The 23,566-nt window shown below is 43.5% G+C and overlaps 1 protein-coding gene across 4 annotated transcripts in view; it reads left to right on the forward strand.

The window, feature by feature from the left end:
• The window catches only part of MYO1E (myosin IE), a 451,378-nt gene that overhangs the window by 367,464 nt on the left and 60,348 nt on the right, over positions 1-23,566 (forward strand). For all 4 annotated transcript variants that reach the window (XM_069222075.1, XM_069222077.1, XM_069222074.1 and 1 more), the window contains exon 19: positions 4,069-4,213. In XM_069222075.1, coding sequence (XP_069078176.1) covers positions 4,069-4,213 — 145 coding nt within the window. The remainder of the gene's footprint in view (positions 1-4,068; positions 4,214-23,566) is intronic.

Consider the following 23,566-nt stretch of genomic DNA (forward strand, 5'->3'; position numbering starts at 1 on the left):
ACTGGCTGGTGGTGGGGAGCTGGGTGGAGGAGCTGTGAACTGAGGGTGGAGGATGGGATTTGGGACAAAACTTTGTTATTAGTGAAGCTCCTTCTCCCGACGGTAGTGACTTCCCGGCCTTGGATACTATTAGCAGCGGCTTTACATTGTTGGAAACGGTGTGTGCAAAAAACAGGGGGACTCCCTTATATGCACCCGCCTTGTCCTTAGCAGGCATACCACATGGAAATCCTACTACTTACTTTACAACGGACTAGATGTCATCATGGGCAGACACCGGCCTTGAAACTGTAAGGAATTTGCTTCCAGCTGGGTACCCTCCTCACCCTAGAGGACCTGGTGAAGCACTATGACCTACCAGCAGGCCAGATTCTGACCTACGAAGCTCTGTCCCAAACCTTGGGGACCTATGGTCGTCCGAACAGGAGGACTCTCCACGCGTGTTTTTTTTTTTTTGCAATCATTGGTATTGTTGGGAACAGCACGACACCTAGTGAGGTGGTTTTACAGAGCACTTAACGCCATGGTCCGTAAACCCCTACTGATGCTGAAGAATCGTTGGAAGGAGGTCTTGGGAAGGGAACTCCTAGCAGGGGAGTGGAAGCAGGTTTCCAGAAATATGCACGTTAAATATACCCAATTCAATTACTTACACATGACGTATCTAACACCCCCACCCCAGACTATTGGGTAATCTATGGAGGTGAAACCCGCTTCTGTCCCAAATGTCGCTGGCTGGATGCAGGTTTCGGGCATATGACATGGAGTTGCCCTCACCCTCAACTGTTCTGCTGCGCAGTAGTGAAGGCACTCAATGACACATTAAACAGATCCCTCCCTGCATTTTGGAGGTCTGTTTTCCAGACCGCATAACCATAGGGTTGAATCCCGGTTCATAGATCTAGCCTTGATGTTGGTGAGAAGGTGCATAGCGATAGCATGGAAATCGACGTCAGGGCCGGTGCAGAACACTTTGGAAAACCGATGTCACAGAGTGGAGTGGGGCTGAGGAAAGGACCTTGCTGAAGCATGATGCTAGAGGAATATGCCGATACCCACTGCCAGGGCTCTGGGCAGAGATTCTTACTGCTTGGGAACACCCAGAGGAAGAGTCTGAGGGGACGGATAAGGAGGTGGCCACTCGGATACTGATTCAGCTACGGGTCCCTTTGGAGCAGTGAGGGGGAAAGAGAGATGAGAGGGACTGAGGAAAGTAGTATCAAAGGTCAGAGACCCCGTCTTGTGTCACCAATACAACACAAGGAAACTCTGCAGATCCCCCCTCTATTTGTATAACCCCCCCCCCCTATTGTGATGACTGAATGTGTTGATACATATTCATGGAGATTTATAACAGAGACCAACAGAAAAAAAGATTGGCAGAGATATTTCTCTGGTAATAGAACGTTAGATACTTGGCAGGAACTCTCATCCGCTAAATATATAAAGACTTACAATGATGTATCTCCTAGATAAAATGATAATTGTAATGTAATGGTATCCTATTGCTCATGACACAGGCCCCTGCATTTCTTTCTTTCTTTTTTTCCTGTATAGAATTTGACACTGGCTGAATGCTGTAAAATAAAATATCAGCAAAAACATGTAAAAAAAAAAGTATACCTGCCTCATGGGAATAGCAAATATACTCTTGTCTTATATGCCATTATTATTATTTTTTTAAAACGATTACAGGCATGTCTGTCATGTTTAGATTGCAGCATATTACCTATTTTTATTTTGTGGCATATCCTTGCAATAAAAAATAAACATTGCACCACCTTATAAGTGCCATGCCTGTAAGATTTTTGCACTTGGATTTCTTGTAGCATATTCCTTTTCATGAGTATGCTCGGATGGGATAAATATTTGTTTTCACTCAGCTTAAGGGAGTGGAGAAAGGCCATAAAGCTTCACAACAATCATTTTAAAGGACAGTATGGCGCATTTAGGTACACAAAGAATACTTCAAGCTGAAATAAAATCCAACAGTATTTATTACAGATTAAGGCTCAGGGTGACATAAGCAATTATGAAGGCAAGATTGTAAAGGTACAAGATCTTGATAGGCTGTCCAAACCTACTAAAGAAGTTAAGAAAACTAACATCTGAAAGACTAAACATTCTAATAACTCCACACAAAGCACCAACATAAAAATCTGGAAAGGACGAAATAGTTGTTGACTAATTCCGTTAATCATTTGGCATTTCTAAAGTTGCAACTCTAATAACCCAGGCAACGGGAAACCCTACGAATTAGCAGATCCATTTAGTATGTGCTGGGACAAGCACTTATGGGCAGAAAGGCTAAAAGGATAAAAATAATTTGGAAGAAGGAAATCTGGGGAAACAGGTGACTAAATCTGGCAGAAAGCAGATAAAAATGGAAGACATCATCATTTCAGAAGCTCGGCCAAGAGTCTTCTTGGGTCAAGGGAAAAATCTCTTAATCTCAGAAAAGCATTTCAAAAGGGCAAAGGGTACAGACGGCTATACCTCTCAGAGTCCAAAGGGTTGAGCATGCAGTGAAGATCTCTCTCAACTCATCTTCAACCAAAAGTCAGCCAGGGAACGGTATATTAAAGTTTATAGGCCAAGATGATTTAGTCCACCCATCACCCCATATGATACAAAAGGTGAGATTGCCCAGTGGCAAACAGTCATATGACCTAGACTGAAACATCAGTGACTATTCCCAGGTTCTTCATGTGAAACGGCTTCCATCTTGGCTCATCTGCTGGGGTAGAAACATTGGTATACTTTGTCAGTTCTGCAGTGCCTGCATGTACTGTGCTAAGGTGGGTTCCCAAGCTCACTATGTTTAAGACAATAGAGCATCTATTGCAAAGCTAACATTCTCATGATTACGATATCTGAAAGAAAAGTACAAGTTAGTTAGAATGACTAAACATTTTCTGCACAGTCCCGAAGCAGGGCCTTGCAGGCACATTCATTTATGCATCTAATATACATTTTAACATTCTAAATCTTAAATTCAATATCAATAAGCTCTATTAATGTACATGTTACAGAAAATTCAAAACCAAATGACTCTCCCAGCCTATTCGTGTAAATATAGTGCAGAACTATATTTTCTATAGTTGTATGTTACTTTTAAAATACTTTTTCGATGAAAACTATTATCGTTTTACTGCAGACTGTGAATTTAAATCATGACTTATAATGTAAAAGCAAATTAACTTGTCAAACATATAGTTTAATGCCTAAACCACATCATTTCCAACTAACGGCTTCTAGTGAATGCACATTAATATATCTAGTCAGTGCACCACCTTACAACTAAACTATTACTACTTTGATTAACATAATGCATACGCTGTCACGTATAGATGATTACTGTGACTTCAGCATTCAGATTTCTGACTTAATGACCAATATTGGATCTTATACATTAAAGCATTAAAGCCCCTGAGGTCACAGGCAATACTAAAATATCTGCTACATCAGTATCATACTGAAGCACAATTTCAGCAACACCATTAGTGCCTGTCAGAAGTTACGAAGAAAAAAATGCATGTAATGGGATCCGTCTTGATCTGTTTGAGTTTTGTTTGTCCTTAATGCTTCTACTACTCGTCATGGGCCGAGGTCTTATGAGGGTGAAAGGAGCATATCTAGGGAGCTCAGTTGCAGCATGATGAAACCACGGTAAAGGAACGATTGTTCGAGGTGAAGGCAATCTCATGTGCCTGCCCTAAGTTTATGTACATAATATTACTTAACATTGTTTTTAAGCCAATGCATGTTTATGTTCCACTGTTTAAGATGGAAACTGCAGTCCTTTCCCTTGCCAGTACTCAATGCTTGATCTATATTATTGCTGCCATTGTGTACGCAAGTAAACATGTTGTCCATTTTGTACGTAATCCTGGATGCCATATTTGTGAGGGCACACTAGGATTTTACAGCACCAGAGATATCTGCACATATAGTTGAGGCAAAGTGCCGTTTTCAAAGAGATACAATTCCAATATGTATTCATTGTACAGTATACTTAGCTACTATTTGCAGTTTTGATGTCTAACTGTTCACTGTTTTCTGGAACAGATATGCCATTCTGACGCCTGAAACGTGGCCTAGTTGGAGGGGGGATGAGAAGCAGGGCGTCCTCCATCTCCTCCGATCCGTCAATATGGACCCGGATCAGTTTCAGCTTGGAAAAACCAAACTCTTCATCAAAGCCCCAGAGTCGGTGAGTATGAGCGAGGGACTTAGTATGTCTTGGATCAAGCCCTGTAAGAAATGGCATCAGACACACACTACAGTAGACTTGACAGTACTTGACAAAAATGATGCAAATCACCAAAGTTCATAGTTCAGTGGTACTGATAACTGTGTGGGTGAAATTATAATTTAATTTTGGGTTCACAACCAAAGGGTAAAACAGATGATTTTGGAATAGAGTCTGTTGTTTTTCCAAATGTGACCTACATACAACTTAGTTGTGACGCACATCTGAAATTCTGGTAGTAATCTATAACTTCTCTTCAGGATTGGAACCCTTATGTCTAAAGTGTGTCTGTTGGATTTGGTCAGTTTTTAGATATTAATAAAGCCTGAGTATCTTAAGAATTTAAAGCATAACTGGGTGAAATGATGAACGGCAACACCCCTTCTTTAGAATATCAGTGAAAACCCAGGTTTTGCATAATTCCAGGTAAGGACTTCAGACACCAGCCAGGCCACACAGGTTCAGGGCACCAACTACAGATAGGTCACAGGCCCAGGGCATATGCTCACCAGGAAATGAGTGTCTGCAGTTGGTGAATCGCTTGCAAGCTCACAATGACTGTTCCTGTGCACAGATGGGCTCCAGCCAATGCTTTATGTTAACTGTGCGGAAGCAGATTTTAGAACCATGAATGGAATGAAATAAACAGGATTATGGCTTATAAGGAGAAGAATGATTTAGAGGAACACCAGCATAATGTCAAGGCGGAGTAGAAAAATCAACAGACTAAAAAGGCAGCCTTTTCTTCTTTCACTAGTTATGTAAGTATGAAGTGCAAAGCCGTTTTGCAGTTGCAAACTGTGCAGTTGGCAAAAGCACTTGGTTTGTAACTGCAAAATGCCATTCTGCTACCTACTAAACCCATTTTGTGATTTGGTAAACCCTTTTCGAATTGTGAAGTGGGTTTATAAATTAATTCCGAATTGCAGTTAACAAGCATAAAAAGCATTTTCCATCTTAGTTGTGAATCACAGTGAGATCTGCCAATGGATTGTGACCACAATTGTGATGACCAACAATTGTAAAGTTACTGACTCCTTCAAGGAAGTTGTAACCCATTCACGAAAGGAAAGCTGTCCCTGTTGGACAACGTCTGCTTTGGCAATGTTTTCGAATAACCACTGTCTGCCCTCCCAATGTGTTCCCAAACAGGAAACGTTTTTTTAAGCTGCACTGATTTCTTTAACAAACACAGGTTACCATAAAGAAAAAAAGAGTTTCCTGTTTTGTAGTTTAAATTTCAGTACCTGATGGGGGGAGGGTCTCGCAGAACTGTCAGTTGAGAGGGCATTACTTCCAGACAAATCACATATAGAACATTTGAACCACTGGATGCCGGAGAGGAAGCGCCCCAATTAGCATTGTCTGGGATGCGTTTAAAACGTCGGTGAGGGGAGAGATGCTTGGCTTTAGCATAAACCGACAAAAGAATCATGTTCTTCAGATTAGAGATTTCTATAGAGAACTCAGTGATGCAGAATCCCAATTAATACAGTTGGCTACGACAAGGGGGATCTGGAAAATGCACAGAGTAAAGTCCCTTTGGCCAAGTCTGATACTAATGATATTTCTTTTAAAAAGCAATGGATTAATATCTGGCTTGGAAGCAACAGTGCTATGAGTTTAGTGAGCGATTCGGGCAACAACTCGCAATTCACACTAGGCAGAAAATGTCCTGGGGTGAAATAACAGAAGTGAGGAACGCCCAAGGTGCTCTAGTTACAGACAAATATATCGAGTACACTGTTCCAAAAAAAAAAAAAAAAAAAAATGCTTATCATCCTAGGGGACCAATGGTCTCAGGTGCAAGAGCCCTCAAGCATCACAATGGATGACTAGTATCATCATCGGGAAATGCTCCACACCAAGCTGGTACTGCAATGCCTGGTGGGCACCCCAGACGGGGGCTCTAGACCATATTTTTATAATCAAGACTTATTATACAGTCGCAAGTGCCTACATTCAAGCACCCGTCTGCAAGAGAGGTCAAAAAAAATTAATTAAAATTGGTTATCCATCTCCCAAACCACATCATATTTTAATCAGTATCGAGAAGATGAAGACCAAGGTTAAAAAACAAAAAGGAAAGTCATGTAGAGAGTATAATGCTCTTCGTACTTTCACAACATACTAAGGGTTCCAGATTATTATAGAGCCTTTAGGAACAGGAAAAAAATTTTTGACCTCTCTTGCAGACGGGTGCTTGAATGTAGGCACTTGCGACTGTATAATAAGTCTTGATTATAAAAATATGGTCTAGAGCCCCCGTCTGGGGTGCCCACCAGGCATTGCAGTACCAGCTTGGTGTGGAGCATTTCCCGATGATGATACTAGTCATCCATTGTGATGCTTGAGGGCTCTTGCTCCTGAGACCATTGGTCCCCTAGGATGATAAGCATTTTTTTTTTTTGGAACAGTGTACTCGATATATTTGACTATAGTTGGGAGATTGTACACTGGACCATTTAACCTCCCGGTCCCTCCCCTAACTTGTTTTTTGCGCTCTAGTTACAGACCCTGATAATATTCAGGAGGTACTTTGAGAGTATTATGAAAGACTATATATAAAGAAGGAGATAGACAGGATGACGCTGATGCTCTACAGTATTTGGACTCAGCTGTAGTGGATAAGGTTGTGCGCTGAAGATTGCTCCCATGTCGGCAGAGGACCTATGCTAGTTTGCCCTCAGGGAAAGCAGTGGGGACAGGTAAGGTTCTGCTGGAATTCTATAAAGTGTTTGCCCCCCCCCTTCTAAGTCCCCTTTTGACTGAGCTGTTTCTACAGATACAAAAGGAACTGCCGGATCCCAAATCGTAGGTTTCAGCAAATATTGTAGTATTTTTAAAGAAAGGTAAGGCCCGCAAGAACCAGGCTCGTAAGGACCAATCATCCTTATTAATAGCAATTCTAAGATCTACTCAAAGGGATTGGCAGTGCAGTTGAGTCAAGTTATTGCGAAACTAGTTTCCCCTGGACAACATGACTTTGTCCCAGGGAAGGGGACAATGGACCACACTAGACAGGAAGTTACTCTTTTTGTTGCATCCGCTGCCTCTGGTGACCAAGTGATCTTGATTCTTTTAGATGCGAAAAAAGCATTCTCTGGGGTCTCCTGGAGATACCTATGGCTACTTATGAGTTGGTTTGGAATTGGGCCCGGTTACATCACTGCTATCCGTGCAGTATATCTGCAACCAACTTCTAGACTTCAGCGCATGGGGGGGTCAATGTGGGAAAATTGAAATCCAGAGGGGCACGAGACAGGGCTGCCTTTGTTCCCATCTGCTTTTCGCTGTGTATATCAATCCTCTGATTTGGAAACTCTATGCAAATGCTGCAGTAAGGCCCATACAAAATCAGGGATGGGAAACCAAAGTCCTAGCTTATGCTGATGATGTGGCTGTGGTGACACCCAACCCTGGGGTGGCGCTGGTTGAGATTAGAAAGGAGGCATTGGTGTTTGGGAAATTCTCAGGGTATTTTTTAAATCAGATTAAAACACAAATTGTGATTAATAACTACACACAATGCAGTGATATCAGAAATACCAGGCATGTAATATATTTGGGGGTGAATATGGCAGCCAGGTTAGATTAGATAGTCGAGGACAATCTCACCCCAGTGCTGAGAAAAGCCAAGGTTGATTTCTCAAGGAAGAACAATTTGCATCTCTTCTTAATAGGTCGGAGTAATGCACTTAAGATGTTATTCCTCCCCAAAGTTCTTTATTTGTTTCAGGCGATACCTCTCGAATTAAAGAACTATTGGATCAAAGCCATTGATGAAATGGTTTATAGATTCATTTGGTCCTACTCTAAACGTAGGAGGGCCCTTAAATGTTTGACACTCCCCCAGGAAAGAGGGGGCTTGTTCTAAGCTATAATATTGGGTGGCGGTTCTTCAATACATGCGTCCGCTGATTAAGGATGCAGATGAAGGGAGCAGGACACGCTGCAGGGGACTCCCTATCTATGAGTTATTATTGGGAGCAGAGGCCAAGGGATGTTTTTGAAACAGGTTGAACCCAGCTATTACAAGAAGACTCGTTTAAAGACCCTCCTCGGTGCTTTTAAGATCTTGACTGCACTGAGGAGGAAGTTAGGGCTTGGGAGATATAATTATTACACCCCTTTGCAGTGGAATCTGTCCCTTCCTGGATCTTTCATAATGCACAGTCGCGCAATTGGGAGGCCTGAGTAATGAGGAAATTGGGAGACTTTATAACTGGTAGTGGATCAGCCTCCTTTAAAGAGTAACGGATGGATTTTGAGCTCCCCTGAAAAGATTGTTTAAAATATCTGCGGGGGACCGAGCGGCTTTACCTAAGCGCGAGTGATGTATATCTTAGTTACTGGTTCAGGGCCGACTATTAGCTGTGTCCACGAAGCCCTGCACTCTTACTCAAATGAGAGGCAAATGGAGAAATGGCATTGGAAACTGGAAGTAATCGATTGATCTTTTCTGGAATCATTGGACCTAGCCTAGTCTGCAGGCATAACATTACAAAACTGCATTCAATCTTTTATCACACGCCCTGGTAAAATTGCTAAATGGGAGGCTTAGTAGGTACATGTTGCCCTCACTGTCAACTTCCTGCGGCAGATTTGACGCATAGGTTTTTTAGCTGGCCAACTCCTGAGGAATTAATAAGAGATCACGATTTTGTGGTAAATACTTCGTTTAGATGTCTCTATTACTTCTCAACTTGTTCTCTTGGGAGTGCATAGAGATGTGGCCCGGGCCATGCCAGTTGTTTTTCTTTGTCGCCATGGCAGTTTTGCGCTAGTGCATTTTGTCTGCCTGGCTGGATCAATACCCACCAACTTTTGGTCATTGGCTAGTGTGCTTGCTCACTGTTTACGGGATGGAATCGTCGGTCCCAGCTTTCTTAGGTAAATTGCCCATGGCTGTTACAATGATAACTCTTATGCTCTTTTGTTAACCCAACTGCGTCCCCAGTGTCCATTTCTTAACTGGTTCATTCAGTGGTGGGGGGACTGGGATAAGAATATGTACACAATATGCACTTTCGTATGATTGATTCGTTCTTTATTATATGATTTTTTTGCTCAGATGCACCTTATCCCGCTTTTTATCTCCCTTTCCACCATTAACTTTTTAATAATAGTAGCATTAATCATGAATTTCTTGGGTTTTTTGTAACTTTTTTTTCTGTATTTATGGTTTGACAAATTTCAGATGCTCCCCATGGGTTCTCACTTTTGTGTTTTTTCTTTAAAAAAAAAAACTGCAATAAAAATATTTAAAAATGGAATGTAAACACAGGTATTGTGGTTTGCTCTTCCTTGCAGGCCACCGTGCCTCTGATTGTAGCCAATCACTGGGAGTTGCAAATAGTGGCCTACCTAATTAATATTCATTAGGCAAGTCGTTCTGCTACTGGAGATTTTGAGACGCACATTTATGACTTAGAGCTGAGGCACTTCACAGACACTCAGTGGACCGTTTTGACTACTAATTGCAACCTGTCCTTTTGTACATTGGACCCCTTGTTGCAGCCAGAGAGACTGCCCTCTGTAGGTAGGAAGCGAGGAGCGCATGCCCCTGTAGAGGGTGAGGCATGGCGGAGTACTGGCGCTGCCTGCAGGCTTCAGGAGCGCTAGTAAGCGATGCAAGATGGGGGTACATGCAGATTAATAGTTTCGCTTTTCAGCATGTGGCAGGATTTCAAACAGGATGTATGAACTGATGTACTCAATGGTGGTCAAGAAAGCAGGTCAGTCATTGAAGCGTTGATAGTTTACAAACAAGAGTTGAGCAAGCTGGAGTGGGAGTTACTTCCAGCTTTTACAAGCTCACTGGCCTCGATTCCTTTGAAGGCTCAGAGTTGGTCCTATTCATGACACATGCTTGTTCTGTAGGTAAAATGTCAGTGGTGAAATCACAGGAAGAGGTTGTGTTCTTTGGCACCTCCAGGTGTGTTTGTTTCTCAAAAGCCCACAGTAGAACTGTGCTACTGTTTGCCAAGGTCAGTGCTTTATATACACTTTTTGGACAGAAGTTGCAAAAAAATAAGTGTCAGAAGTCGGTGGTTTCTACCCATTGCAATGTGCTTGAATAATCACTTCCTGCTATATTGCCTCTGAATCATTCTTGCTCTGGCTAGTGGGTGGTTTTAAACACTCCCACAGCTTCGCTCCTGCTGCACTCTGTGCTGCCAGATTGGTGCTGTAGCAGCTGTGGTTGAATATTCTCACTTTCCTTTGGCTCTCTTAAAGCTAGGACTCTACCTGGCACCTCAGCTAACTGCTGGCTTCCATATCCTATTAGCCATGAAGGCCAACCAGTGGAACTGTGGAGACTTCTGAAACATGGACCTTTCTACGGATGATAGCCACAGAATGCATCGGAAGATTTGCTAGAATTGATATCAAAACAGCTGGATCCCTTTCTGGTATTGTCAGTCTGCACTGGGCTGGAATTGGGAATGCAACTGTACTCCCACTGCCTGTCTTTAAACTGCATCTGTTTATCTGAGATCCATTGTGTTAGCAGAGAGAACAACACAAACAAAACGTCCTGGGTCTGTAGATACCACAGGTAGGATCTTGACCTGAACATAAACTTCTCTAGTAGTTTCCACGCTCTACTGAGTGCTGGGAGTGGCTCTCCCAGTCAGACTGCTTAGAGCTCTAACTAATATTCTTTGTACTCTAAGATTACTGAGAGTGCAAGGCAGTGCTTAATTTCTGCTTTTTGTTTCCGGTGTGGAGCACCAGCACTTATTTTTAAGGGCCGGCACTTATTTTTCTACCTCAAGCATTTACTGCGAGCAAAAGACACATATAGGAAAGACGGAGGAAGAGGAAAACGAAAAAGCGTCACAATGGGAGAAAGCAGAAAGCTGCAAGAGTGAGCTGAAGGGGTAGGGAGTGACTGTAAATGGATTGAAGAGGCCCAAGATGGCTTCAGGATTACGCTGCCTCAGTGTTCCGTGTTGGCACATTTAATTGCAGTAGCCGCGTGTTTAGGAGGAAGGCTTTGGGCACCGGAACGTTTTTATTTACAAATTAAGCACTGGTGCAAGGCAGGGCCATACAGTAGGCAGAGACAGCCTGTTTGCCTGCCTGCGTTAGGTGAAAATAGGGACACGTGCTAACATCCCTATTGCCCCCATGTTCGTTAATATTCTCCTGATTATGCGCCTTTGCCTTTGGCGAGGCCCCATATTTCGGGTGGGATTGACATTGGTTAACACTCTCCGATGAGGGTGTTTACTGCTGTCGATTCTCTGAGCAGTAGGCAATAAAACTTAAGTAATTATGCTTTTAACTAAAGCTGCAATAGCGATGAATACACCCTAATGTTAACCCTTTAACGTGTTACTGTCGTTTCAGTGTGTAATTGTACATCACTAGAAGCTGTTCACCTGTACATCTGTCTGGCTCCTGTGACGCCCATCCCACTACCACCACCTCCTGCGTTCAAAGCCAGGCACACACAGACACACAATAGATTTTAGAATGTCTGTGTGTATCACTTTTTATTATTAAAAGTTAGATGAATGGAAACGCCGTAAAAGGGAATTGTTACAAAACAAAAGACAAACTTAAGGTAGCTCCTCCAGTGCCATTCCTGCCCGCTCCCTCCTTTGTAGTACTGCCTTTGTAGGTGATCACTCAATGTACCCTGAGAGCCTTTTGGGGGGAAATGTCTTCCTCATTTGTGGACTCTCCATTCGGCAGCCTGTCTGCCACTATTGGGCAGTGTGGCCGTGGGGCCAAACAGTAACTGATGCCCGCAGGCCTTAAGCTATATTGCCACACACATCCCAACCACCTCAAGCCCATACAGGTGGATAACAGTCAATAGCAAGGTTGGTTTCTGGCCAGGGGTCTCAAGTGATGAGAAACAGAAATGTAAGTGCAGTTCAAGTTAGATGTGATGTCACTTGGAGCAACGTGATGGAACTATGTTCATTACACATCTGTAATTTTATCTGTGGACCCCAGATCATGTAATCCTGTGGATCATTTGTGCAGCAATAGAGGAGTCATGGGGGAGCCATGCACAACAACGATGCATAACGCAGTCTCACTTCGCTCAGCCTATTCCACTTAGCTTTACTGTCCCGCCTCTCTCCGATGCCACCACCCTAGCCTTCTTCTCTCAGCTGAATCTCTCAACAAGGGCCAGCGTCGCACTGACTGTGTCTGTCAGCTTCTCCCACTCAGTCAAAGTACAATCCCCTGTCAGCCGCCGGTCTGCGGATACACGACTGGTAGCAGAGGTGGCAGTTCGCGGCACAAAGGCGCCTCCCGCATTCTTTCCCCGGTTGCACATCTGCAGAGATCTGAAAGAAGTGATAGATGTCAGGTGAGCGTCCAGCAGAGAAACAGCTGCAGAACCTGGTGTTTACGGGGCCTCCCACAGGAGCAGGGATTAACTGAGTTTGGAATCTAGTCTAACTGCTAAGGGCTTCCAGCGGATCCTATCAATAGCATTTATTTTATGGACCGAGAGAACCCAAGTGACATTAAGTAGTGAAGGCGAGTGAAGCTTGAATTGCCAATGACGTCACTTGAAATACTAAGGTTGAGAACTCCACGTTATTGAGGGATATGCAGCTGCAATTTTAGGTTGCGCATGACCCTCCCAGCTACAAACGCTCCTCCCCTGCTCAGGAAGTCCCAGATTTAGCTTCAGGGGAAGATGAGTCAAGTTGGACCATGCACAACACGGTCCACCCCCTTCAGACCCTCTCTGCCCCCATCTTTTCATTAAATGTAATCTATTTGTTGTTCTGCCAACCACCTTGAAGTACCCTCCCCTACTCCAAATACCTGGCATCATGCCACCCTCAGCTCAAGAACACACTCCTGCACTCTATCTTAATATTTAACAACAACTGGCATTCTACCGCGGTACCACACTCACTAACTCCCGCTGCCACTGGGTCCCAGTTTTTAAATAATGCAGTAACTGGAGACCTTGCATCTCCCCTCACCATCCTCTTACCCCTTTCTCCATCCCTGCCCCGGCAGCTGCAGGCTCTGCCAGCGCTGCGCAGACACCTGCGCTGGGAGGGAACCTGCTAGCCTGGACCACAATGCGCTCTCAGACATGGAGCTGCACCAACTATAGCTGAGAGGGGCAGTGGCTGTTGGCAACCCAAGCGAACTCCACACATCACTACTACTCAAGTGAATGCACTCAACTCACTCCTCTCAGAAGGATGGGAGTTGGCCTTGACTAGATATCTCTAGATGTGAGTGGTGCGCTCCTGGAGCCATCTTGTCCACTGGCAGCAGTGGCAGTACGGACGAAGCCAGTTTTGTGAACTAGCATGCATGTGATCGGAGAGCACTACCTCATGATGGGTCCTTTAGACACCACTAGGCCTGCAGGGTGGCAGCTTTGGCGTATCCTTGTGAATGAGATTATCCTGATGTGGTAGAGTTGATTTTAAACACGTTAATTGCCGTGCACGGCTCCTCCATTGCTGAACCATCTGATTTCAAGTGAAGAATGCGAAAACGTTCGGCAAAACCAGAACTGGTGACAACATCTGGGTTCCTCTTCGTGTCTCCCCCTCTCCTGCAGTGACTTCTGTCCCCCATCTCTGAATCTTTGGAAACTCAAGCCTAACATTTGACACATTGTTGCATTGGTCAACACTTCTGGTGTTTATTTGTTGATACCGCTTCACGGCGCTGCAGTCTGACTCTTTTGGGCACTGGCTTTCTGAGCTGATGTTTAGCACTTCGGAAAAAGTGACTTGTCAGTCAGAATCCCAGACATCAGCTGTGCAGGACAGAGGGACGCTTGTTAACCCTTTACAGCCTCAGCATACAAATGCAGAACGTTCCTTAAACAGGCATTTGTAAAGCGTATTTTGTTTTTCTGAGAGGAAACACATATAATAGGACATCCGCTTTGAGTTATATATCTAGCAGCCTTCAGGACGTTAAAGGAAGTCCTAGAATGTTATCCCTTTGGGGGCTGATTCCTAAAGCTGTTCAGAGCCCAGTGCTGAAATGTAACTACTGTTGAAGCTCATGAGGGAAACAGTGCTGCAGTTTGGCTCCTTTGAAGACCTGAATCTCGAAGTTGATCCAAAATGTGATTTTCACACTAGTGGGTAGGGGAAATGGGCTCAAACGGTAGCTGCAGCTAAAATTGAGGCTCAATTCTTAGATGTGACCCAGAGACATTACATTTAATTCCTCTGGGTGCTCATTCGTGAAGGTAACCAAAAATGAAGCAGTTTGAGTATCTCCCTTTGTCAGAGATCTTATTCAAGAAGATGGTTTGGCCCCATTGGGATCTCGATATCTGAAGCAGATCCTTCGCCCCTTCAGGGCACCTCTTACCTGAACCTGACCCACGGTTCTTTAATTAGACTCGTGCTGCATCAGACTTTTAATTGGGATCCACAATTCTGTAACCTGATTCCATCAGTACTAGGGGCCATATGTACGAACACTTTCTCCCATAGACACAGAATGGGTAAAAACCTTTGCTACATCTGGCCCTAGATTCCTTCAAAAGGCCCACAATGCTGACTGTGTACTCTTCGGTACCTGCACCCTAAACCGGTGTATAGAGCCGCAGTGCAAGACTTCTCCAGTCCCATAAGACCCCACTCACTCAAATAAATCACCTGCATTAAGGAATCAATCCGAGCCCACATCCATGCTCATTATCATTAGTCATTGTGGTTTGAAATAATCAAAGCGACACAACTTTTTTACAGTCCTAATTAGAGGGGGTATTGAATAAAAAACACCTCTGAAACCACAACCGGTTAGGACATGTATGAGCCACTCTGACTCTGGCTTGAATTTCATGCCTGCCCTCGGGCGAGGAGTGGGCCTCTGAGACTCAGTGTTTCACACAGGTCACTCATGAGTCAATGTTTTCTGTAGTCCGTTATTTTTCTGGTGCTTGCTCAGTTAAGCAATATTTTATATTTTATCAAAAAGTCAAAACAAGAAGCTGAAGTCCTCAAACTAAGGGGTCAGATTTGTAACAAATTAATTAAAACTTTATTGTGAGTAGAACACAATAGTTATGTCGCGGTAACATGATAAAAGAACCCAGGGCTCTCAGATTTACAACATATGGAGCAGAATGGCAGCTGTGTCATGGGTGCACACAACACACACTGATGGGTACAGGTATTTACACTTAGTTGCATTGCCATCTGTATTTATCCATATTTCTTTTTGGTCCATCCTATTGGTATTTATCCATATTAGTTTTGTGGTTTGAGAACACATAAATTCAAAAATGGTATGTTTTTACATGTGTTTAGCTGATAAACATGCACTCATACTTTGATGCTTGTCGTGTTTTAGAAACTTCAGCAGCCAAATATAGCAAAGCACTACACACACAGCATCAGGTAAGTATTGGCAATATATTACACATATTTTAACATACACCTGTATTCAGGGAAATCCTAACCTGTTTTTTTTATCTCCATGCTGTGTATCTTCTCAGCTGTTGTCCTGTAATTCACGACAGACAGCATGGAGAATCACTCACAAGAAACACGATTTTCTGTATTTTTTGCTCTTTTAGAAATAAATGCAGACAGGGAACACATTGTTTTCTGTGTGTATTTAGCTATAAAACTCAGTAAAAAGGGAAAACTGGGAGCCTTAGTTATAAACAAGACTTAACTTCCACAGGCAGAAATTTAAAATATTGTGAATTGTTGCAAGTGTATCTTAAGTAAAAGCATTCCATTTGCATAAAGTGAACCAAGACAACAATTCTACCGGTACACTGTGTTACTGAACGATGATCCATTACCCACTGACATGGTTTTATCTGGCAACTTAACATCAACAATTTTCATTTATTTTTCTATCTCAAACAGTGAAGTAGATCCTGACCAAAATATGAGCTTGTGAGCTCCAGGTTGCAGTATCTATGCGGAGCAAGGGCTCAGAGTAGTGACTGCATTATTATTACACTGATGTGAAATATTGTAACAAAACATAATTTTCCCAGATCTCACTCATCAGTCTGGCACCATAGCATAGTTCAACAGTCATCACAGGATGGCGTAAACAAGTGGCATTACTTAGAGGGATGGTAAACGGTGCGCATTAGCCATGGTAATTCTACATCGCTGGTGAGCAGTGCGCCCTCAGCCGGACAGTGCCCCAAGTTAGTGTCTGCTCAACTCTTGAGTAGCCAGCAACTCAAGCTCTGACCATGGTCCGCCAGTGGTTGGATGCAGGGCGCGGCCAAACACACAGCTGTAGGCAGTGGCCCACTCAGCATCTCCCAGAGTTGATGCTCTATATGTGCTTCAAGCTGTACGTGAGCAGCTGTACTAGATAGAGGTCCACGATGAAGCATCACTGACCAGCAGATCCTGGAGGCGGCAGCAGTGACCTGATCCTCTACTGCCTGTTGCTGGTCCTCAGAGTCCGGCAGCCTGAGGAGGTGCAGTGTGTAAATTGGATGGGCAGTTGAACCATGGTAATTCTACAGAGCTGGTGAGTGTCATGCATCGGCTATGGTCAGCCTTGTGCCCGTCTCCTGGTTATTCCAAGCTGTGTGGATCTCAAGATGAATAACAAGGACTCACCGGGCACGGCCCAAGTTTCATGTGAGACTTTGTTTACTTTCATATCATCAGTTCTTCAAATCACAGCAGATGGTCTCTGCTGCTGGTCAGACTTTTCATATCATATATAACTTGGGCAGTCAGCTGTTGCATTTTTTGTCCCTCCAGCTAAAACACAATGAACAACAGCTAATCCCATGAGTAGCAGGCCATATTGCCCAGCTTATTGGAGGTATGGGTTTAACCAATCAAGTGCCAGTTTTTCTTCAGGGATGAGAGGCATCACCAGCCTCAGTTGGCTGGGTTAGGCAGTGTGCTGGAGAAGGCATTGGGGAGGCACAGTGAGACACTCATCTAACCTGAACAGCTGAAGAGGGCTAGGGGCCTGGTCTGCTTCAGTGGCCCTGAGAGTAAAAGGGCTGGATGTGGAGCTGATAGCGGCAGCCACAGAGCTGGCACAGAATGCCGCCTGCTGTGTGGTGAATTATGGGCAGCACTGTGGTGTGATCTAGAAAGATATAGAATCATGGTGTGATCTAGAAAGCTGTAGAATTATGATGTGATCTAGAACAGTGGTTCCCAACCTTTTGATTTCTGTGGACCCCCACTTTAACATTAATGGAACCCAGGGACCCCCACTGAATCATCATGGGAATCCGGGGACCCCCGCCTGAGTCATTACTGGAAGCTGGGGACCTAATTTGTCAATATTTGTTAATATTTTTTAATTTTCTGGCCTCTCGCGGACCCCCTGAGAAGGCTTTGTGGACCCCCAGGGGTCCCCGGACCACAAGTTGGGAACCACTGATCTAGAAAGCTGTAGAATCATGGTGTGATTTAGAATCCTGGTGTGCTCTAGAAAGATCTAGAATCATGGTGCGATCTAGAAAGCTGTAGAATCATGGTGTGATCTAGAAAGATCTAGGATCCCGGTGTGCTCTAGAAAGATCTATAATCATGGTGTGATTTAGAAAGATGTAGAATCCTGGTGTGCTCGGGAAACATCTAGAATGATGGTGTGATGTAGAGAATCATGATGTGATCTAGAAAGATGACTAAAGAGTATATGTTCGAGTGCACACTTGAATGTATTAATTTCTTCTGAGTGATCCTAGTCAGGACGTGCTGCCCGTCTGTCCCTGTCTCAGGACACAAAGACAAGTAGATCTGGCTGTTCTCTGTAAGAGTCCCAGGACACCCAGACACATTTTCAAGCCTCCGTGGCTTTTATTCATGAATAAACACGCTGATTGTGAGGTTACCAAAACGTCACTGATTTTAATGTGTTTTTTAATTCATCATAGAAAAGTGAAAGAATCTCTGAAACATGTAGAACTTGCCAATAAATCCAAATTCTTTGAAACAATCCATCCATATCATTACGCTATCATTACCCCTTCGTCTCGGGCAGCGTACCGTGTATAAATAAATAAATTGTTCCCACGTCAGGAACTGTGAATAAATAAGCACATTGTTCGCACATGTCACTTAATTCCAAAAACAGTAGGCCTTGTTGGCTATATGTAGTCACATCTGCACAATACGGTTTTGTGCATAAAAGCCGAGGAGGCTGGGTTCCCAGGGACTCTCCTTGAGTTAAATAAAAGCGAATCTCTTCTAACTGATCTAGAAAGATCCCCATTGTAATTCGCAGGAGCACTTGCCACCCACAGATCCTCCTCGGGTCAGTGCTCTACATCATGCAGATTTTCACAACAGCTCAGGCTACACTTCCCTAAATGTTTAGATGATAGACTAAACAGTGCCATAATTAATATTAGAAAGTGTGTGTGTGTGTGTGGGGGGGAGGGGGGGTGTTGTGTGCTCTCAAAGTGAATGTGAGGAACAGATGAGCTGCAAGGAGATTATCTACCTTGGTAGAAGTTCCAAATATGCTCTCTCTTAATTTCAGAAAACATAAACTTGCTTTAAATTATGTGGACTGTTAACCAAACTGTGACTGACACTCTATCTAGCGGTTGTGTAATGGAACCACGCATGTGGCAACCACGTAGGCGTGGTTCCGGACGCGTTGTTCCGGATCTTTCCCCTATCTAGCCAATGCATGTAGGGATCCCACCCAATCAGTCCATTGACTGAGAGATGCTCACTCAAAGCCTCAGTGTCGATTTTATATGTTGTGTCGACATACGATTAAAACTGTCTGTAGCCAGATTAAAAAAAAAATCGCCCTATAGAATGTGCAGATGTTAAATACATGCCACATAAAGATAAACACTTTCCAAAAAGGGATTTCATCCGAAAATCAAGTCTGTGTGAGACCCAAACATGTCCACATTTTAGCTTCTGTGATCGGAAAAGAAATCTCACAATAAACTTCTAATCGGCAGCACAGCTGACACTAGCCACCCACATTAAGAGGGGGACGTTCACCCAGTTCTGGTGTTCAGCCAATAGCGGTAGGTTTCTGAAACTTATAGATGCAAACTTAACATAGGTACAGAGCTGACCTTTCCCAATTCCTGCGCGAGGAGCTCATCCCATTCGGATGTTTACTTCCCGTTCTAATACCTGTGCGGTTTATTCCGTTGTATATTCAATACTTCAAGGACCTATTTTTTTAAAAATACCAGAGTGAACAAACGGTTTTGGACGAGCAACTCAGGCATGGAATCACCAAAACTGAAAAAGAAAATCTGGAAGTTTCCTGCAAAGTGGAGTCTGCTGAAAAGCCAGTAGTCTCCAAAGATCTCTCCCGGGTCCCTCAACCACCATCATCTTTGAGACTCATTAGAGCGATGCAGATACCTAGAGAGACCAAATTCATTTGTTGTACTCACGCTGGTCATTGTGGCACTACCCGCCAGGAATGAACCCTTCCCATGTCGGTATTCCTAGTTTTGTTGCCCTGAGCTGTGCCTTCAGGCAGCACATTCTGCTATTCAAAAGTACTACTTTTCAACCCTTCCCAAAAATACTTGGAGAATTTATAACTTTCCCCCAAAATATTCCAGGAGTGGAGTTGGGATAGTAAATACGCCTCTTGGAATTTTGGGGGGAACGTCAGTGCTTTAAATGGACAGGTACAATCCGGTACTGAGTACCTGTACTTCTTTAACTTGAAAGAGAGAGTACCATGGATGTCATTTAGGGGTCGCAGCTGCGACCCCTGGCTTGCCTCGTGTGGCCCCTGGCACTGTTTTTGCAACCCTTGGCTTCAGAGGTTGGAAAATTAGTGCCAGGAGCACAATGGCAGTGCGTCCTTCGCGTGAGGCTCCTTTCTCGTTGTTTTCTCTAATTGTTTATTACACTAATTGTGAATAATGTTTAATTATTCTTTGCTAGTTTAATAAAAATACAATTAGCTGGACTATGGCCCTCCCTGGCAGCTGAGGTAAGTAAAAAATGCTTTTAAATTCATGTGGTGTGCATGCTTGAGGATGTGTGTGTTTGCGTGAGAGGGAGTTTGTGTAAGTGTGAATGTGTGTCTGTGGAAGGATGTGTGTGTGAATGAAACTGAAGGTCAGAGAACATGTGATGTCACTTTGGCTACCCTTGGCATTTTGGTGAATTGACGTTCGTGGAGAGTACCTGCACTTCTCAGCACTGCTGCCATAGATTTAATGGCGGAGTACCTGCGCTTCTCAGCACTGCTGCCATAGATTTAATGATAGAGTACCTGCACTTTTAAGCAGCAAACAGGTACTCTAAATAATGAGTACCTGCACTTCTCAGCACTGCTGCCATACATTAAATGGTAGAGTACCTGCACCTCTCAGCACTGCGGTCATACATTTAATCATAGAGTACCGGCACTTCTAAGCAGCAAACAGGTACTCTAAATAGTGAGTACCTGCACTTCTCAGCACTGCTGCCATACATTTAATGGTAGAGTACCTGCACCTCTCAGCACTGTGGTCATACATTTAATCATAGAGTACCGGCACTTCTAAGCAGCAAACAGGTACTCTAAATAGTGAGTACCTGCACTTCTATATTTCCATTTAAAACACTGAGGAAAGTTGCTCTTTCCCCAGATATTCTAGGGCTGGAGTTAGAATAGTATTTTTGACATTCCAGTGCCCACTATGTTCACTGCAACGTCTAGTCGGGCTTAGTATGCGCTTCATAAATGCAAATAAATACAAGTGTTGAAGCGGAGACTAGAAAGGTAGCTACAGTAATTGCGCACAGTTACTACCAGACAACAAGGGACAATATCGGCAGAGCATAAGAAACTCACCGTTGTCCTATAGCACCATCTAGAGAGTTCTTGAAGTACCGCACAATAGTTTAACTTTGTGGTGGGAGTAATTCTAAAGTTCGGTTGCTGTTATAGGTGCATCACAATATGTAATTATATTATAGTACATAATTTTGCATTGATTGTATACCGCTAGGAACTAGAGTTTGTCTTATTTTAAAATGTTCATAGCGTTGCTCGATTAGGTGAACAAGACGCCAGGAAATAGCATTTTTCTGACGATACAGGACAGAGGGACCATGAGCGTAAAGCAGTATTTGAGGCCAGCGTCTAAATTGCGGAGAAAAACGCACTTTCCTTCAACATATGCTTTTAAAACTACATGTGGCATCTGGACGCCAAGCTGTTAATTGAATGTGTATTTTAAAAGATTGAGGGGACACCTTTCATCAATTGGAGGCTCCAGATGAAATACTCCATATCTGTGGAATTACCGTGAATCTAATAACCCCTGTTATCAGAAATAAATCTTTCTCTGCCATGTCTTAAAAAGAATTGAAATACATAGAAACTCTGCCAGTGATTCATGACGTTACTTATAAGAAGGGTATCAGTGATGTTTATGATCAGAATACAGCTCACAAAGTGTGTGTGTTTGTGTTTTTTGCTTTTATCATTCAAAGTTTGGGCCTGAACTCAACTTCTCTTGGCAAAAATATAGGAATGTTTGAAGTATCATATAAACTAAGCCCACTTGGGCAGCCATTATTCCGCCTTACAGTTTTACACAACGGTGGGTTTTACAGTCTCGGGTGAGGTGGTTTTACCACTCCTGAGTTAGGCTCACCTTCCCTACCTGTTTTCCCACTCAAATTCCTCCAGGTTATATTTTCTGAGGGAATTTTCACAACCAAAATCCTGGCTTGTATGGTAATTTTCCACAACGCAAAACCCGAAATCAGGCAAAACAACCGATTGTGCCTGGCTTCGGGTTTAGAATGAGGGCTATAGATAGACAGTGAGCCACTGCTTGTAATACGACAGCTAGCCACTGCTTGTAATACGACAGCTAGCCACTGCTTGTAATACGACAGCAACATCAGGAAGAGTTAGACAAGTGCCATGCAATTTACTCGATTCCAGCCCTCTTATCTTTTCATAGCACAAGTTTGCTCAAAGTTGTTCTGACAGTAGGCACATTAACCGGCTGAGCTGTCGTATGATGTAGGTAAATCTGCCTTCCATTCTTGGACACTTAGGTTTTCTCACCTTATTTTTCCCAGTTCCACTTACAACATGTTACACGGTTTCCCCTAGAAGGGGTCTCTTTCCACGCCTGGGTGTTAAACACAGACCTTGGGCCACTCTCACAGTATGGAGGTTGGGCAAACCCGCAAAGGGATCTTTCCCTCCACATACACTTGGGCAGTCAGTTGAAGGTGGCTGGAGAGGTTTGGGGCCCTGGTATGGAGGTTTGGGGCCCTGGTATGGAGATCCTGCAATGCATGGCTGATCCTACTGACCCCACTGCCTGGCTTTAGGTAGAGCCTAGTGCCATATCAGCAGGGTTAATATTGTAGAATTAGGGTATCCCGATGGGTCAGGGGAAGCGAAAGAAGAACGCTTTGTATAGCTGAGGGTAGCTGACAACACATACTCTTACGTCTCCAATGCTTTGCCTGTCTTCTATCTGTGTCTCCATGACTTTACCTGTCTTCTACCTTTGTCTCTATAACTTTGTCTTCTGCCTGAGTCTCTATAACTTTGTCTCCTACCTGTGTCTCTATGACTTTTCCTGTCTTCTACCTGTGTCTCTATGACTTTGCCTGTCTTCAACCTGTGCCTCTACAACTTTGTCTTCTACCTGTGCCTCTACAACTTTGTCTTCTACCTGTGTCTCTACAACACTGTCTTCTACCTGTGTCTCTACAACACTGTCTTCTACCTGTGTCTCTACAACACTGTCTTCTACCTGTGCCTCTACAACACTGTCTTCTACCTGTGTCTCTATGACTTTGCCTGTTTTCTACCTGTGTCTCTATGACCTTGTCTTCTACCTGTGTCTCTACAACTTTGTGTGCCTTTTATCTTTGTATCTAATGCTTTGCCTGTTTCCTACCTTTGTCTCTAATGCTTTGCCTGTCATATGCCCATGTCTCTAATGTATTGCTTGTCTCTAATGCTTTGCCTGCCTCCTACCTATGTCTCTAATGATTTGCTTGTCTTTTATCCTTCTCTCTAACGCTTTCCCTGTCTTCCACCTGTGTCTATAGTGTTTTGTCTGTCTTTCATCCTTGTCTCTAATGCATTGCTTGTCTTTTATCTTTGTCTCGAATTCTTTGCCTGCCTCCTACCTATGTCTAATGATTTGCTTGTCTTTTATCCTTGTCTCTAACGCTTTGCCTATCTTTTATCCTTGTCTCTAATGTTTTGCCTGTCTTTTATCTTTGTCTCCAATTCTTTTCCGGTCATATGCCTATGTCCCTAATGCAATGTCTGTCTTTTATCTTTGTCTCCAATTCTTTTCCTATCATATACCTATGTCTCTAATGCATTGCAGCTGTCTTTTTTCTTTGCTCCAATTATTGCCTGTCTTTTACC

Source organism: Pleurodeles waltl, chromosome 3_1 (assembly GCF_031143425.1).
Source record: "Pleurodeles waltl isolate 20211129_DDA chromosome 3_1, aPleWal1.hap1.20221129, whole genome shotgun sequence".
Classification (NCBI taxonomy): domain Eukaryota; kingdom Metazoa; phylum Chordata; class Amphibia; order Caudata; family Salamandridae; genus Pleurodeles; species Pleurodeles waltl.